The sequence below is a fragment of the Caretta caretta genome, chromosome 9, assembly GCF_965140235.1.
Source record: "Caretta caretta isolate rCarCar2 chromosome 9, rCarCar1.hap1, whole genome shotgun sequence".
Lineage (NCBI taxonomy): Eukaryota > Metazoa > Chordata > Testudines > Cheloniidae > Caretta > Caretta caretta.
In genome coordinates this window covers 15,367,872-15,387,114 of record NC_134214.1, presented here as the reverse complement: position 1 = coordinate 15,387,114, position 19,243 = coordinate 15,367,872, and the positions used below count along the sequence as shown (strand labels likewise).

At 40.7% G+C, this 19,243-nt stretch overlaps 1 protein-coding gene across 9 annotated transcripts in view; it reads left to right on the top strand.

Moving 5' to 3' along the window:
• Positions 1-4,155: 4,155 nt before the first annotated feature.
• Positions 4,156-19,243, top strand: part of ECT2 (epithelial cell transforming 2) — a 53,457-nt gene continuing 38,369 nt past the window's right edge. For 2 of the 9 annotated variants that reach the window (XM_048864748.2, XM_048864752.2), the window contains exons 1-7: positions 4,553-4,661; positions 8,373-8,493; positions 9,075-9,233; positions 14,950-15,029; positions 15,129-15,221; positions 16,300-16,482; positions 18,221-18,310. In XM_048864748.2, coding sequence (XP_048720705.1) covers positions 8,409-8,493; positions 9,075-9,233; positions 14,950-15,029; positions 15,129-15,221; positions 16,300-16,482; positions 18,221-18,310 — 690 coding nt within the window. In that variant the 5' untranslated portion in view covers positions 4,553-4,661; positions 8,373-8,408. Of the gene's footprint in view, positions 4,287-4,552; positions 4,662-4,745; positions 4,835-8,372; positions 8,586-9,074; positions 9,234-14,949; positions 15,030-15,128; positions 15,222-16,299; positions 16,483-18,220; positions 18,311-19,243 lie in introns of those variants that run through there. The other 7 variants (XM_048864749.2, XM_075132106.1, XM_048864751.2 and 4 more) reach the window with 7 other exon arrangements.

The window sequence follows — 19,243 nt, the reverse complement described above, 5'->3', positions numbered from 1 at the left end:
TCCCTGAGGGGCTTGCAGGATTGGGAGCAATATTTTTACAAAATACACTGCAGTACATATATTAAAAGTATGACTGCAGCGAATGAAAACTACACTACACTTAAGGACCATGAACAATGTATGTATTTTTCACCTCTGCCCCCCCTCCCCCCCACATGTAGAAGCTTAAAGTTGGGCAGTGACATATTGTCAAAAGAAAAGGAGTACTTGTGGCACCTTAGAGACTAACCAATTTATTTGAGCATAAGCTTTCGTGAGCTACAGCTCACGAAGGCTTATGCTCAAATAAATTGGTTAGTCTCTAAGGTGCCACAGGTACTCCTTTTCTTTTTGCGAATACAGACTAACACGGCTGTTACTCTGAGACATATTGTCAGTTACAATAACCTCTGCTACAGGCCAGTGACTCCTCACTGACTGACAGTAAGGCAGGGAAGGTATCCTTGACTATACTTGTATTTAATTTTACAGAGCCTATAATACCAATGCACCTATGTGGTGACAGGAATGGAGAGATCAGAATCCACTGAGAGAAGCATGAGGAGCATTAGATCTGTCTCTGTCAACTACCGAGTCGATAAATGAGAAATGAAGGATGTATGTTGGAATCCATTACTTTGGGTCACAGAAAGGGGGTACTTTTAGGAAGGGGGTAGACCCAAGGAAGGTAGTAAATGGCCATTCAATCAGAAGAAGAGAAAAAAGCCTCAAGTGGAGACAGTTTCTTAAAAAAATGTGTGATAGGGTTAAATTTGTACATACTATAGTTTGGAATGGGCATGCTGAAAACCCAGGGAAGGAACTGTAGATTTGGGATGAAAATCTGTCCCCTTTGAAGTCAATGGCAAAACTTCCCTTGACTTCAATGGGGCCAGGAGTTTACCAAATGGCTACAGCACAAATTTTGCTTTTTACTTCAGCAGAATTTATCTCACATACAATAAAAAAAAATCCTAAACAAGTTTCTTCTTCCTTATCCTTTTCTTCCCTCAAAAATTCAAAGTGGAGGCCACTTCACTGTGTCATGCCAAGTAACAGACATGACAATGTTCAGCATGGATCTGACTAACCTCCATATCACCAATGGTTACCCTATATTTGTGCTTGTTTATGGGACCATTAAACAAATTCAAATATTTTGTTAAATGGCTTGTCTCACCATGAATAAAATACACATAAAAGAATGAACACATCCCTAATTTTAATATTTATTTTAAGATTAATTCATCAGATAAGAAAAGACATAGGAAACTGACACAATTTATGTGACGCTCCTGAAAAGAGAAGCTTTCTAAAAGAAATGGACATGAAAAATTAGATGACTAGTTTATAAGAAATGAAAAGCTGACACCTGATCCTGTTGTCATTGGAGTCAAAGATAAAAAAACATCCATTAATTCCAGTGATAGCAGGAGCAAATCCCTGAACTTTTGAGGAAACGGGGTTTCAAGGACCACAACATATTTATAATTTTATATTACATCACAAAAACAGAATGTGTTTTTGAGAACTGTTTCCACATACAGTTTATTGAGCAAGTTGTATGTTAAAGGGCTATTAGGAAATGAGTCAGGAATACAGCAGCACATTAACACTGCTTTATTTAAAGAGAATCAGCAGTTCCATGGAGAATCTGTTTTTTCCAGAAGTTCATAACTTGGTTGTAAAAAATTGCTGTGGGTTGGAAAACAACAAGCAAGGTCTCAGCTTGGGAGGGATTCTTTTTTACAAATTAGCAATTTTTTCAGTCATTTCTATATGCAAAATATATGGGACACAGTCTCTGCTGGTGCAAACTGGCACAGCTCTACTGATTTCAATGGAACAGAGAATTTTTCCTGAAATTAGAATGAAAGCCAGCCTTTGAGCAACCACTCCAAGGTATTGCCAAGGATTTTACAATGTTATATTATTTGTAATAAGAATCATGTATTTCAGTGTCCATAAAGTACACGCATATATGCACATAGGGCTGGACTCTGCAAACACACACATTAAGTTATGCATATGTGTAACTGCAGAATCTGGGGCAAAGTTCATGCACAAGAGATTCTGCACTTCGCATTGTTCCATTTGTTGGTTCTAGTTTTGATGCTGAAATGCCAAACAGTAGTCAGATACAATGGCCGTATTGTTCCCCTGAGATCCAAGCCCAGCACTGATCCTCTGTAAAGGTATTTCCCAGTTAATTGACAGAAGTGGAGTCAGCTGTCTTTGTTGCAGGATTCCCCCATCCTCCAGACCCCATGGAGACCTTTCTGAGGATACAGGGTCTTTGCTGAGGGATGAAGTGGAGGCTGGATGGCTAGGAAAGGAGGAGTGGGATGGGGGCAGGACTCTGTCCCTCCAGAACATACCCAGAAAAGATAATGTACTATCTATCTGGTTTGCAGGGTTCAAACCTTTTACTCATACATGTAATCCTTATTTACATGGGACATATGCCTGCAAGCCCTTACTTGCATGAGCAATCCCTACTATCACAAGCAGTGTCCCCTTTCCTTTGGCCCTTAGGGTCTGACCCAAAGCCCACTGAAGTCAACGGAAAGACTCCCACTGACTTCATTGAGCTTTGGATCAGGTCCTTAGTCCTCAAGATACCTAGAGTAGTAAGAATCCCTAATATAGAAAGGATGAATACTATCAAAACTTTTAATTTTGGCATATAATAATTAGATTAGAAGGACATCAGTCAAATTCCTTTTAAATTGACACAGTCAGAACTTACTAAATTGGGCCTTTCATAAGATGCTGAGTACATACAAAAATACTCATTTCCAAATCACAAAGGTTTAATATTAGAGACAAATAAAAAGAAGAAAAAATCAAAAGCATTAGATATGGTTAGTTTTATATCAGTTTTGATACAGTTGAGTCAGCTGACATTCACATTAATCAACTCATTTTTCCTTCTTTTGATTTAATTTGATTATTCAGAAGCTCCTCTTCATCAAAATCATAAAATACTTTTTAACATCCTTAAGGCAAAGCTTATTAAATTTATTAATGCGGCAGTATTTTTGATGGCCAAAGTAAGTATTTATAATTATTTTTATCATGCCTAAAGGTGGCACAGGTGATTTACTGAGCAATTAGATCTTTGGCTTAAAGAGACAGATTTAAATATGATGTGACTAAGGTGCCAGCAAAAAAGTAGGGAATAATGGCGTGAGAAGGGTGAGCTAGCAGTAAGATTGTGTGACTCCGTTTAAGAATGTGCACACCTGCAGGGTCAATGACACATTGCTTTTCTTTTTATTATTATAGTCATATTTCTAGGAAGCATTTTAGAAGAAGTACCGCCTCAGGAGACATGAGGAAAGGCAGCTCCAGTTTGCCAGATCGGGAAGCTTGACTGAGAACTCAACTGAGCCAACAAATCCTAACAAATAGAAATGGTTTTCCTTCTAGCTGGAGCTGAGTTAGATACGTCTGGGAAAATATGTATTTTACCATCAATCTTAATGGCTACAAAACACATCTAGGTAGGAAGTATCTAGAGTGATCAGACAGCAAGTGTGAAAAACTGGGATGGGGGTGGGGAGTAATAGGAGCCCATATAAGAAAAAGAACCCAAAATCAGGACTGTCCCTATAAAATCAGGACATCTGGTCACCCTGGAAGTATCAGAGGGGTAGCCATGTTAGTCTGTATCCCAAAAACTTTAAGCTTTTGTGGCTTAAAAAAACCCCTTTTCCGTGCATCTGAAGAAATGTTTTTTTTTGTTTGTTTTTTTTTAACCAGGAAAGCTTATGCCCAGATAAATCTGTTAGTCTTTAAGGTGCCACCGGACTCCTTGCTATTTTTGTCAGGTAAGAGTCCCTCAGGATCTACAGTTTCCAAGTTGGGGCCCCCATCCCGCACGCCCTCCTGGGGCACAGCAAGGGCAACGCTCCCATCACAGGCAGACATGGAAAGGACAGCGCCTGATTCCCTTCTCGCTCAGGCTGGCTTTAAAGGGACTTCGTTTAGGGCCGTGTGACTCCTCCCCTCGTGGACACTGATGTCATGTCTTAGGGGCGCCGTGACCTGCAAGGCTCGGGTAGGGGGCAGCGGGGCGGGGCCCATGGTCAAGAGGGGCCCAGTGGCCGGCAGCTGCAGTGTCGGGGCGGTGGCGATGGGCGGAGCTCTGGGGACCAGGGCGGGGTTCCTAAGGCGCCGGCCTTGAGAGTAGCCTCTGGGACAGTGGCCGGGCAACGGCAGCTACATCCGGGTCTCTCTCTCTCTCACTCCCCGGCTTGCCGTTGGACTCATTTGAAAACCGCCATCAGCCAATCAGAGCCCAGGTGAGCTCAGTCCCTGTGATCTATGTTGGGCAAGAGGAGCGACAGAATAGTTCCCTTTCATTCACACACCTAGGGATGAGGGAATCCCGGCCGGCCAATGGGAGATCGCTTTGCAATGAGCAGCACGGACAACGCCCAATGCCCGAAGGCAGGACAACAAGCCCTTTTCAAAGAGCGAAGTGAGGGTGGGCGGAACCTCGTGATGCCAATCCCGAGAAGGTCTAATGGGAAACCGGCTTTCATAGGGACGCCTGCGCCGACGCCGCCTGGCAACCAATGGGCGGCTCGCTTAGAGCAGCGGCTCGCTTTTTGAATTGGGGTCGGCGGCGGCCGCTCATGGTACCTGGGAGAACTGTGCCGGTTGCGGGTTTGGCGGTGAGGCGCGGTCAGGGCCGGGGACGCCGGGCCGGGCGGTGCGAGAGAAGAAGGAAGGGGGCCGGGCGGGGGCTGAGCCTGAAACCTGCCGACGCCCGGGCCGCGCAGCGCACAGCCTGCTGCCGCCGGCTCCTCTCTCCCAGCGGTGTCGGCGCTAGCCCCCCGGCGAGCGGGTTTGTGTCGCTCGCGGCAGTCCTTCAAAGCCAGCAACGCACCTGGGCCTGGAAGGGACGCGGTCAGCTTCCGCCACTCGCCCTGAGCGCAGCCCCTGCCTGGGAGCGCACCTGCCGGGAGGCCTCCCTGCCAGGCGGGTGGCTTCACAAAGCCTCCCTGGCAAATACCGTCTCTGCCCCTCGGGGCTCTTTGCAAGCGCCCCGCGAGCGGGGAAGCTGGCCAGTGCCCTGGGAGGTACCGAAAGTGCTGTCAAATACCCGGCATTAGCAAAGCGGGTCCCCCAAGCGGGCTTATAGCAATATTAGCTGTTCGTTTTTAACAATAGTAATTGTGGCTGGCGGGGGCGGAGTGTGTGTATATGTGTGTGTGTTTGTGTATATATACTCTGCATGTTGGCAGCTTTATTTTTCTTGTAACCTTAGATATGTACTCCTGCTATCTTGTGACCAGAATTTCAGGGCTGTTTCAAGCCATGATCGTTAGACTCTCAAAACATAGAATGAGACTTTTTTTTTTATAAATTATTGCAAAAATCATTCAGAAAAGAGAGAGCTTTAAAATGGAGATGCACAGGGTGTAGCTTTTATTAAGTGGGCAAAGACCCCTGCTACTGTACTTGCTTGTATTGGTATCCATTTTAAATGTTTACACTTGTAAGCATGTTACTAGGGCCAGGACTCCATGTGACCATTAATGGCAGATTGACCTCCCTCCACTATTGTTTTAAATACTGCTTTAATAGACTTTTTGTTCTGCATTTCTAATTCAAGGACATCACATCTTCCTCTTTACTTGATACTTTGTTTAATTTGTGTAATTCTTGCCTACCATACTGTGGTATGTCAGGGCACTTAAAGTTTGTAAAATGTTTAGGACCTTTGTGCAAGAATAGTGTCCTCTGAACTGTAGAGGGAATTCCTTCTTCTGGCTATTTACAAGAACTATAGTAAAAAGCAGAATTATCAGACGCACAGAAAAACATGATTTGTTGGGGGGAAAAGTAAACTGCTTTTGTAATGGGAAGTCAGGCCTCAGTCTATTAGAATTCTTTGTGGGTATTAACAATCATGTGAATAAGGGTGGTCTTCATAAAGTGTACTTGGATTTTCAGAAAGCTTTTGACAAAGTCCCTCATCAAAGGCTTTTAAGGAAACTAAGTAGTTATGGGATAACAGGGAAGGGCCTTTCATGGATCAGTAACTGTCTAAAAGATAGGAAACAAAGGGTAGGAATAAATGGTCAGATTTCACAATGAAGAGTGGTTTTCCAGTGAGGTTTTCCAGGGAGCTGTACTGGGATCTGTGCTATTCAACATATTCACTAATGATCTGGAAAAGGGAGTGAACAGTAAACTGGTAAAGTTGCAGATAAGTAAGTCCAAGGCTGACTGTCAAGAGTTGCAGTGGGATCTCTCAAAACTGGGTGACTGGACAATGATACATTCAGAGTAATGCTTGTTGGGGGCGGGGGGACATAATCCCAACTACCCATATATAATGGTGGGTCTAAATTACCTCTTACCATTCAAGAAAGAGTTCTTGGATTCGTTGTGGATAGTTCTCTGAAAACTTTTCTCCGTGCACAGTAGCTGTCAAAAAGGCTAAGAGAATGTTAGGAGCTATTAAGAAAGGGATAGAAAAATGAGACAAATATAATGCCACTGTATAAATTTATGTTGCTCCCACACTTTAAATACTGTGTTCCATTCTGCTTACCCCATCTCAAAATTGATATAATGGAAGTGGAAAAGCTTCAGAGAAGCGCAACAAAGATGATCATAGATATGGAATGGCTTCTATATGAGGAAAGACTAAAAGGGTTAGGAGTGTCCGTCTTGGAAAAGATGACTGGTGGTAGGGATATGATAGACTATAAAATTGTCACTGGTGGGGGGGAAAAGTGAATAGAGAAGTGTTTATTCTTTCCCACAACACAAAAACCAGGGGTCACCCAATGACATTAATGGGCAGCTGGTTTAATACAAAGAAAGAGAAATAATTTTTCAGACAATGCACAATTAACTTTTGGAACTCATTGCCATGGGATGTTGTGATGACCAGAAGTATGACTAAGTTTAAAAAAAGAACTAGGTGAACTAATGGAATATAGGTCCATCAATTGCTATTAGCCAAGGTGGTCAGATGCACAACCCCATGCCCTAAACCTCTGACTGCTAGAAGCTGGGAGGGGAAGACCGCTTGATCGCTCCAACTGTCCTGTTCTGTACTTGGCTCCTTGAAGCTCTGGTACTGGCTGCTGTGAGAGACTGGATACTGAGCTAGATCCATTGGTCTGACCGAGTATGGCAATTCTTATGTTCTTTTCTCTAAGGATTGTCTGCACATACAGTGCCAGAGCAGTGGATCTGCACCAGTGTTTAGTGAAGACACTCCTAGACTGAAGGGAGAACGTCTCCCATCAGTGTAGTTAATACACCTCCGTGAGAGGTCACAGGTATGTTGGTGAGAGAAGCTCTCCACCTTGCATGTGAAGTTAGGTCAGTATAAATACATTGCTCAAGGGTGTGGTGTTTTCACTCCCTTGAGTAATGTAGTTACACAGACTACAGGTTTGTAGGGTAGACCTGGCCTATGTCAGTATATAAGGGGAGATCAACTTTGATGTCTGTAAAATAATGTTGATCTTTGTTACTTGATTGATTAGGCATTGCACTCCTTGCCCATACACCATGTTCCTGGAATTTTACTATGTCCTCTCCCATGCAGTGTTTTAACTTGTGACTTCAAAGACTACTATTTTAAAAGGACATTGTATTTTACAAGTTTTGTTTGTGTTTTAAGAAAAATAATCTGTTCATATTGTTGTAAGTAAAAATATTTATCCCTTTTTGAGCACAGTGAGTTGTAAGGATATCCATGAGTAACATTTTGAAGCTGTCCTTCCTTAAAATAATAAAAGCGTAGTACATTTGGGAGCATGAGGAGAGAATATCTGCAAAAAGGATACTTAGCACTTTCTCCTTGATTTTTATATAGTACCTATACCAGGGTATCTTAAACCTTTTTCATACAGTTTCATGTTCCCTCATACCACTGTGCAAATACTTTAAGCTGCATGATGGATCACAGGAATTGCATATTTCCAAACCCACTTACAAAAACATGGTTTTTCCTAGTCAGGAGAATCCTAGCCAACTGAATTGATGATTGAGATAAGTGGACCTGGCAACGTGAGACAGGGATAGCTTTTTTTCCCTGAAGTTCACAATTGTTCAAGCAGCTTCTCAGAAGATGGAGAAACATATTGTGCGGACAAGGAGTCAAAGGATCCTTTAGTGTGGGACAGTGAACTCTGAGAATGAGTGTTAATGTTCAACAGTCTTCATCCTGTGGAAACAATAGAGTAAATTTCCCAGTGCTGGATAGTAAACTTATGTTGCTGCTTTGCCTGTTGGCGTCCTGCAAATTCACTGATTCCACACCCCCATGTCAGTTAGCTGAGGAATTTTGTATTTAAATGCTGCACTGAGTACTTTATTAGTACTTTTTTTATAATACTTTATAATTCTGTATGTAGATAATGCACTTGGTGCCTCTATGAGGCTTTCCGGTGATGGCAAGGAACCCCTTCTCTCTGTCTGTGATAAGGACTGCATCACTGAAATTGCCTAGCAAGACAGGCCTGAGGAACTTCAACAGTAAGCTGCACAAATCTGGTCAACTCATCTGGGGAATCTGAGGTCAAGTGTGTTGGCCTGTATACTACAATCTTCTTTCACCTTTGGAAAATGTATGCAAACCCCATTTCTTTTTTAGTGTGAACTTCTCTGAAATTAAATGCAAATAACACGGTTAATCCATCTTCCTGAATCTCTTAGACCATGTTTTAACAAAATTCCTATCTGGAGTAAGCAAGCAATTTCTCGAGATCCTGGATCAAAATAAATCCTTAAATCTGACTTTTTTTTTAAAGGGAACACAGGGCTTTTTATTCCCATATCCCTAGCTATCAAAATGCCCTGTCTTCAAACAGTTTTCCTCAAAAATAGACTACTATGAATTACCTGTAGAAACTATTTCTGTGATAGTTGTTTGTATAATTCTGCGACTCTTAAAATAGCTGTAGGCTAAGAGGATACTAGCATGTAAGTGGGATTTGTTAGTTCTAATATTTAGAAGTCTAAAACTAACTTCTCTACCTTTCCACAGGACTTTTTACGGACTATTTTTTTAGTATGTACTGTTCAGATGAAACTTACTTTGGGTACTTATTTTGCAGCCACTGAGGAGAGAAACACAGACTTGATCATGACTGACAGCAGTATGCTAGTGTCTGACACCGGAAGGAGTCTCTTGGGAGATTCTTCTGTTCTTGATTCAAAAATTATAGAAACGTCCAAGGAAAATATATTTATTGGATTGGCTTCAGATGCTGAAGGTAACAGGAAAAGCCTTTTTCAATCCTGTCACACTTGTTTCGTTTGAATATTGTTTCTTGGACGATATATACATATACGTTGTTTTTGTTTTGTTTTTAAATGGGAAGGTGTCAATAGCCTGAAGCCCTTTGTACAGCCACAAAGTGGGTACTGAACCAAAAGTAGTGTTTCTGCCTTCTCCACAGATATGTTAAGAGGACAGAACTGTACAGGTGAAAGTAGTTCATTCTTGCTCATCACACAAAGTGCCAACCAAGAATCCAGTCATAGTGGTGGTTTTATGATGTGGACGCTTTTACTAAGAATAGTCATTGATCACCAACTTGCTTCATAGGCCTGTGAAGAACCATGAGATGGGTGGCTTTTTGGTCTCTACTGATGTCTATAGATTTGAACTAGTAATCTACATCTAGAAAGATCTACATTGATTACTAATCTCCTGAATCATACAAACCAGTCTTACCCCCCACCCAAGAGAGACTTTAGAAATTAAAGTATGTTCTATTTCCCACAAAATAGTGTAGTTTTCCTTGGTATTTGATTTATCCTCTTTCTCCTGGTATTTCCAGAATGGATGTCTCTACCTGATTACTTCATTCACCCTAAACCTCTAATTAGAGGAGATCTGTAAAATTAAAAGCAGAGTAATTCTTCAGTTTGGAAGCTAATGAGGCTCCTGCAATTCAACCAAAAGATTGTTAGTAACTTGTGGTGATTTGTCACTTGCAGTGGCTCTAAATATACAGTATCAGTATTAATAACTCTTTTGATCTAGGTTCAAAGTAAATATTTCATCCCATTCTCCCTTCCTTGTTTCACATGACAAAATCACACAGTTGGTAGTTTCCATTCAATAGGCCATGACCTAAACATCCATATTTGTGAAGAACACGAGCAGAGCTTTTTTGGAAAAGCTTGGAGAACATATATCCACAAAATGTCTGGTTAAATTCATGCCACTACTTTAACTTTTTGTGAATTCACCAAACTATGGTAAAATTTCTTACTACCAAGGCTTTTGACCTAAATTAGACAGTATAGGTTAAAAAAACAAAACCCTTCGTTAATCAAAGGAATGATGTATTTTGTCCTTTGATTACAGGCCTGTCTCTGTTCAGTACCCATCTGTTGCTAAAAAGTGCAAGTCATAGAAATGTAGGACTAGAAGGGCCGTCAGTAGGTTTCCTTAGCCCTGTCTCAATGCAGGGGACTAAGTATTATCTAGACTAGACCATCCCTGACAGGTGTTTGTCAATGGTCACCTTTGATGGGAAAGGCTAAGTAAACTAGCGTTACACGTACTATTAATTGTTCACAGGTGTGCATTTGTATGTCCCAAATTCGTTGGGTTATTTCTGGTGTGGCTGCAACTTTGTCTAGAGGCAACTAGGAGTTTGTTAGGAAAATCAGCACTCGCAGTTAAAACACATTCTCTGCAGTAACTTCCTTGAAATGAAATCCTGTGTTCAGGGTTTGAAAACTACCCTTGCTCATGGTCAGTAGAAAGCTTTCACAGACAAGTGCCATCAAATTATGCAGAATTTAATCTTATTTACAAAATTTAAGATTCTGGCTCTTTATCTGCAACCTGTCAACATGAGACAAATGGAAACTGAGGTAGTACTGTCTTTCTGAACTCTGTCTGCAGACTTGAATGCCTCTACTGCTGCTCCTTGCTTTCCCGGATTGCACCAGTGGAAAATTGTCTAGTTTCCTATCAGTTAAACTGAGGATATTTGGAGTCCTGTGGATAATGGTGAGACTTATGAGGTAACAGATTAATCTAATCCTGCACCTTGGGGAAGCTCTGAGCAGCAGCAGAGGAAGGCATTGGAGCTGTCCATATAGAATAGGGCTCTTCCCTTTGGAATTGGGGTGCATTTTGATCGGGTTGATAGTCCTTTAGAGAGCCTGACTATTATGTAGACTGGCCTCTCAAACCCCTCTTGATGGGGACTCTGACTGTTTTATTGCTTTACATTCTGCCATGGTATAAACTTGAACTGCTGTCATCACTTGCTCCCTTTTGTACTCTAGGAAAGTGAGGTCTCATAGAGATCAAAATACAGAGGCTGAAAAGCTAGATTCGATCAAGGTAACAATAACTTCTATAGTGCCTACATTGGCTCAGATAGGCAACCTCTGGAGCCCTGCCTCATTCCATAATTTTGTGTGCCCACATCCAATTTAATTTAATTGGTATAGGTAGTGCCAGTATTATACAATGTACTAATCCGTGAGTATGCATGAAGTACTTTTTTTTTTTAAACTAAAAGCTGTACTAAATAAAAATGGACTTTTGGTGGAACGCTGACAGGAGCATTTGATCTAAAGACTATCATTCCTAAGATTTTCTTCCCTCTACTGAGGTGGTGTAGAGCTATTTATAAGCTAAGTTTAAAAATCCTTTGATAGGAAGTATATTGTACTTTAGTGTTAAATAGATAATATTCTTTGCTGAAATTGGAGGGGGGGAAGACTCTGGACTGGAGTCAAGTATACAAAACTTGAATCCAGAATTTGACCAGTTATAAGTTCCAAAAATGACCCCTCAGAATGTAAATGCTCATGTATCCTTAACTATAGGAGTCTCTCTGCCTAGAATAGATAATGCTATACAGCACATGTTCTAGGCAAAATAAAAAGCCCTCTGCTTTCAAGAGCCTGGTCTAAAACAGAGATCTCAAACTCAAATCACCACAAGGGCCACATGAGGACTAGTACATTGGCCTGAGGGCTGGATCACTGACACCCTTTCATATAAAGATACAAAAGCCCCCAGTCCTGCCCCCACTTCACCCCTTCCATGAGGCCCTGCCCCTATTTCAACCCCTACCCCAAATCCCCAGCCCAGCCCCTCATCTTGCATCTCCTCCCCTGACTGCATGGCCCCCTGCTCCTCCCCCCTCCCTTCTGGAAAGTACTAAGGGCCACCAAACAGCTGTGCGGGAAGCTCCTGGAGGTAGGCAGAGGAGTGGGGGGAATGGGGCAGATGGGGAGGGGAGCTTGGCATGGGGCCAATGGGCCATGCATTTGAGACCCCTGATCTAAAGACAGGAATGGTGGTAAATAGTTACTGCAGCAGGAATGAGCCTCTGAACTTGGTATGCAGTAAATATGAGCATGCAAGGTAGTATGAAAGATGTGAAGTTGGGAGTGAGTAAATGAGATTGAGGGAGCAATTTAGGAAGATTCTTGGACACAAGTGATGTGATGGAGTTATGTAATGTTGTGGAAAAGGAGTGGCTTGAATAAGACTTTTCATTGAACTGTAAACATACAGCACTTCATCTTGACTCTGTAGCTAAGTGCACTTCCAAAGGTATATGCTAAATAGCCATTTGTGATTCTCAATTTTTTTTAAATGACTAATTCAAATCTGCCACCTGTACCTCTGACAAATCCTGCCCATTGTGGGAGCCCCTTTCCTTCCAAAAAGGTAAGACCTTTTTTGTTGCTGGCATTCCCGTTCAGTAATTCTCAATTTAGGCTTTCTGTATAACCCATTAATCAGTCATACTGGTGCCCATTAATAAAAAGCAATGTTTGAGAAGTCTAAAATTGTCTTACTGCAACTCTAGAATAAACAGACCTTTTAAGATCTGCAGACTTACTGTTTGGGGTAAGATACTTGCATATAATTGATCCTTTTTTTCCCAAAGGGCACAGCTAACTTAAACTTGTTCAATAGTTTCAGATACCCCTGCCCTGAGTTGCAATCCCCTATCCAATCCTTTAGGCTTTAAAATCCTACTCTCTTAAATTTACTCTCCTTTCCTGTGTGTGAAAGGTACATACCTAGGATGAAAATGACTAGATAAGGCTCATAAACTGGGGAAAATATCAGATGCTGTAGTGACTTGGGTGTTACGTGGGAGAGTTAGTCTTTCACAGAGAAATGTGATTATTTTTTTTTTAATCTCTTTAGTAAATAGTGTTAAAGTAAAATCCTGTTCCCTCAGTTATGCCAGGCAACTTTCTATCTGCCTCAGGCCTTTCAAAAGACGCAATTCTGTGAATGCCTCCGGGATGTATGCTGGAGAAATGGAGCAAGTTCATAGGGGCTTAGACATCACCCTTTTCTTTTGTTCGTTTTTTTTGGGAAAGCTTTAACGTTAAGATATTAGACATTAAAATACTACAAAATACTAAACAGCCATGCCTCTGCACCATAGACTAACTCCACTTTGCAGCAGTTTCTTCTAATTGTGACATAGAATAACTTTCTGTTTGGGATTGATTTGCACAGTGAAGGAGGAAGGCTGGTGAGTGGCTTAAACATTTCTTTGGTAAATTTGTTAGATAGCTAATTCTGTTAGTAGCATGGAACTAACGCTGCTGTGCCTCTCAATACTTGTTGATCACTTCCCCCCCCCCCCCCCCCCCCCCTTCACACAGTTCCTGTGTGAATATGAATGAGCTCTTCATTGGTCATAAACTGTGGTCTTGCTTCATCGTAGACTCTAGCAAGTATATGGCTCCTGAGTTCTACTTTTAAACTGTATCTGGCTTGCTGTCAGACTGGGATAACATATCTAGTGGGGCCCCGTGGGGGGGTGTCTGTTTCAGGTCCAGTACTAGTGAACGTTTTCATTAATTACTTGGATAATCGAGTGGAGAGTATACTCCTAAAATCCCCAGATTATGCCAGACTGGGAAAGGTTGCAGGTACTTTGGAGGATAGGATTAAAATTCAAAACAACCTTGACAAATTGGAGAATTGGTCTGATGAAATTTAATGTAAACAAATGCAAAATACTTCATTTAGGAAGGAAAAAATCAAATGCACAAATACAAAATGGGGAATAACTGGCTAGGTAGTAGTATTGCTGAAAAAAATCTGGGATTATAGTGGATCACAAATTGAATGAGATGACCATGAGATACAGTAGCCAAAAGGCAAACATTCTAGGTGTATTAACAGGAGTATCGTATGTAAAACACAGGAAGTAATTGTCCTGTTCTGCTTGGCACTTGTGAGGCCTCAGCTGAAGTACTGTGCCCAGTTCCAGGCACCACACTTCAGAAAATTATGTGCGCAAATGGGAGCAAGTCCAGAGAAGAGCAACAAAATGGGAGAAGATACCCAGATTTTTTTAAGCCTTTCCTCATAGATTAGGTAGTGTTTCTTTTTCAGAAGAAAAGACTGAGGGAGGATTTGATGTATTTGACGACTGTTAAGGGCTGTTATATTTAAGTCAGTTGTTCTCCTTGTCCATGAAGGTAGGACAAAAAGTAATAGGTTTAATCTGTAGCAAGGGGAGATTTAGACTGGATAGTACAAAAAAATTCCTAACTGTAAGGATAAGTACTAGAATAAACTTCCAGGGGAGGTTGTGGAATCCCTGTCATCGGAGGGTTTTAAGAACAGGTTAGACAAACACCTGTCAATGATGGTCTAGGTTTACTTAATCCTTGCTCAGCATTTGGGGCTGAACTAGATGACCTCTTGAGGTCCCTTCCAAACCTACATGTCTACGACTGATGCACTGTGCAATCCATCGGCTGCAAGCTTGACTTGAAGAAGAAGTTTGTTAAGGCAGCACCCAGTCTTCAGAGTTGAAGTACTCTTGGTAAATAATACTTTTTGAGAAAGGACTGTGGATCTTGGCAAGATACCAGTGTACAGTTGCCATACATTTATGGCTTTGTTTAACATTAGGATTAGATTTTTTCTATTGGTTATGAATATTGCAATTTTTCCCCCCCAAACAGAGGAAATGCCTCAGATTGAAACCAGAGTGGTTTTAATTCAGGAAGCTGGGAAACGTGAGGAACTCTTGAAAGCCTTGGAGGTATGTGGCTTTAACATAAAGAAGTCGTCATAATGACATTGTTTTGACAAACTTCATGTAAGTAATTTAATCTCATACCGAAGTTCTCCTCTTCCACAGACCATTAAGATAATGGAAGTCCCAGTTATAAAGATAAAGGAAACTAGTCCTGGTAAATCGGAAGAAAAGCTAATAAAAAGTATAATTCATATGGTATGTCAGGCATCTATGTGTATATGATTGCATGAAGCATGTTGCACTTCACTGGGACTGGAGTGCACAAACACTTAAATTTCATGATATTTGGGTGTGATGAAGGCACAATAGACAATGTTTCCTGTGGTGTAGTTTGAAGCTAGTTGAGTAGAAACTTGTATCAAATTTGAAACTGCAATTTACTTAAGTGTCTGTTCTGAATCCCTGAACTAACCTATTTGGTGTACTTAATGTGTTCCATGCTTGGATATGGAACTCTCAAATGATATATGTAATGCTTCTGTTTAGACTTTTGTAAGTTTCTTCTATGAACTAGCTTCATAATCAGTTAACTGGCTTTTCTGATTCAACAGTGAAAGAGCTACAATATATGATTGGTGCATGAACAGTTTTGTAAGCATTAAGTTGTTTCTTAATGTGAAGGATTCTAGAAAATGGAGTTTAGACCTGAAGTCTCCAGATTCAGAGCAGCCTGTAGTTAAACCTTCTGAAATATGAAGTCTAACTTCACGCAGCATGAAACATTCCTTTATGGAATCTTTTGGTCTGCAAGTTGCAACTTTAAATTGCTCAACTGAGTCTATTTTTAGTGAAAGAGTTCCAAAATATACAAACTAAATTCAGATGCCATGAAGGAAAAGATTCACTTTTCTGTTGTACAAGAACAATTGTATCCAACTGAGTTAATGTAACAAGATATTAGTTGATCTTACTCTTATATTGTCAATGTGGCACCCTCCTCCCCCCAAAAAGACTGAGGAAATCCCTAAAGAGAGGTAAAACCATTAATATTAGAACAGATACTTTAGACTCTTAAACAAGTCCTTAAATTCAGAATCTGAAATCACTTTAGAAACCTAGATCATCACTAGTTCAGTGCTAAGAATATACAAAGACATGGGGTTTTTTTGTATCTTTAAACAGAATATGTAACTTTTTGGAAAACTGTAAAGCTGTCTTTGATACTAAATTTCTTTAACACTTCAAGGTAAAAATAATCTAAGAATGACATACCTAGTAAATGAATGTTGCATGAATGACACTTTTATTTTAATATTGTGTGGAAAAAATTAAGGAAATTAAAGTGCCCTATATCAAGATGGAGTCTGTGGAAGAGTTTGGGGATTCTGAGTCTCCAGAATTTGAGACAGTCTTCATTGTAGCAGACTTTCAAGATACCATCTTGGAGAACTTGTACAAGTTTGACTGTCGTGTTCTTGGACCTCCAATAGTACTTCATTGTGCTCAAAAAGGAGAGGTAAGGTGAAAGCAAATGACCTATACTTTTACTTTATTTGTTGATGGACACTGACAACACATGTAAATAATACTAACATGAAGATTCTGACTACTTTCTTCCTATGGTAGACATTTCATTTAAATTGCGATTATAGCTCTCCTTATTGTTTACGTAGATGAAGATCTGGTATTGTGATGGGGCAGCTATTCTGAATCTCTAAATTCTTCTGAACTGGAGGCATTGCTGAAAGCTGTATCAGTCTTTCTCAGTGCAGAATTCAGGTCATTCACATGTCCGTGTTTCACAACATACATAAATGGCCTTTAAAAAACCAATATATATAGTAAGCACCCATGGCTCTAATTAACGTGACTTGGGATTTGTTGTTCAGCACTTCCGAAAAGTAGGCCATAAATGCAGAGTGAGTGGCTTACAACTGCCAAGCCAATGTGCACAAGTAGCTCAAGCCAGTCAGTTATGTTCACAAATTACTTCTCTTCCCCCACTTCCCTGGGATACCTTTCCAGAGAAATGCTGGAAAAAGTACTAGACCTGGTCTATATACTTGGTTTGGTTAATGGTGTGAGGTTTCTTAACCAAAATAGTCACCCAAGTAAAAGTCCTGGTGTAGATGCAGTTGAGCTGGTATAAAAGTGCCTTATACCATATAGTTTATTCCTTTTCATGTACAGGAATAGATATACTAGTATAAGCACCTTCTATGCCAGTGTAAATGCATCCACACTAGAGGGATTGTACTGCTTCAACTATACCAGTATATTACTTGTAGCACCTAGGATGGTTAAAGCAGTATAACTTTCTAGTGTAGACAAGACATTAATGTAATGTATAGTGTTTTTTCTTTTTGTGTATTGCTTCCTTTTCTTTCTTAACACTTTCGAGAGCCTTGGTGACAACATGAACCCCTTCATTGCTCCCCCTCTTATACTGCTATTTGCAGGTTATTCTCAGAAAGGGAAAGCTACTAGGAATTCAAGTCCTGAGAAATCCAGTTAAATTAACTCATAAAAAAATAAAAACATGGTGTTGAAACTGCTGATAATGATGCCTATGTTAAGTACCATTTGAACCACCCAAGAATGGGTATCCAGCATAGGCTGAAAGTATTTTATAATCCATTTTCTAATCCCCTCTAAAGTCTGATGACAAAAAAATATTCAAAGTAGGATCTCTGACAGACAGGAGAAGTGCACAAATACTACTTTGCACCAGGAAGAGGTTTAAGGAAATACAGATGCTAATTACTAACACTTACTTGACATTAATAAATTATCTAAAATGCTCCTCTTCTTTGGAATACTGCACTGAGTGAGTAAAGAGTGCTTTAGTGCCAGGCGCTTTTGTCCTACATGGTTGCTGTACGGTGCAGAAGAAGTTATACTTCTAATACTAACAGTTGGGGGATAATAATGCTCTGTTGCAGGACAGTAGTGTATAATATGATCCTACAGGAAACATAGGGACACCTATGATAAAGTTACAACTGTAACAAGTTTACAGCACTGTTTCAGCACAGGCTACAGAGATACTTCAATCATTTCACCAAAATGCTGGCAGTTCCTCTTTCAAGACATACCAGAAAACAATGAGCCTTGTTAATTGGTATCCGGTTGGTATCAGTGCATTTTAATAAAGTTAAAAGCCTGTAGAGCCACTGTCCAAGTTTTTTGTTTAACCTTTTTTTTAAAATAGCTTGTGGTTCTGACTACTGTAACAAATCGTTATTTGATTTCAGCCTCTACCTTTCTCATGTCGCCCATTGTACTGTGCAAGTATGTTGAATCTGGTGCTGTGCTTTACAGGATTCAGGAAGAAAGAAGAACTAGTAAGATTCTTTCTTTTGTCTTACACCCTTGTCCCCTCCCCTTTCTTGGACTGATTGATCTACATGTAACTATGTTCAAGGTAGTTTTCTGTTACATTACCCCTAGTGTACAATGTCTAACGGTTACTAAAGCTTGTATTCTTGAGTACAGTTTTAGGATTCTAGGGTGTACTTAAGACACTCTCCTGCTCCTGTTGAAGACAGTGGGACTCACTGACTTGCATGGGAGCAGGATTGGACCCTTAGGCAGCATCGAGTTGATCACCTAAGAATTTGACCTGTCACTTGTGTTGGATAATGTACGTGCTCTTGAGTGCACTCAAGTGAAACTTGGATATCCTGTTCAGAGCATTTGGAGTGTCACTGCCATGTACTGTAATAGTGTCAGAACTACAGCAGCATCGTTCCCGATCAGTAGTCAAATGGGAAACTTTGATATTACAAGAAGCAACTGATAATTCACTTGGTGTCTTGCTATCATATAAGCCACTACTGAATCAGTGTTCTGGCATGGTATCAAGGCAAACTGTACTGCTGGAGATGCTGGCAACTGCATGAAGCACAGAGCCAAGACCATCTTCCAAGAGCTAGGAGTTAACTCTGATGTCCTGCCAGACTCAAACTGAGCAGTCCACATTCATTTGTTCTAAACTCCTGTTTTTTTTGTTTTGGTTTTTCCCCCCAGCCAAGTATGTTAGCCTTCATTTCTATGTTTTAATAGCCCAGAATCCAAAGAAAACTGCCAGTTCCACTTACAGAAGTGGCAGCATGACAATGGGCTATGATATGTTGGGAGTCATCTTGTTTAGTGGCTTTGTGCTGCTAGGTAAATTTTTGACTTTGATGGGGTGAGATGATTGTGAAGCAGCATGAGCAGCTAACTGTATAGCTGAGAAAACAGCAATGGTGACTTGTATGTTTCCTTAAAATACA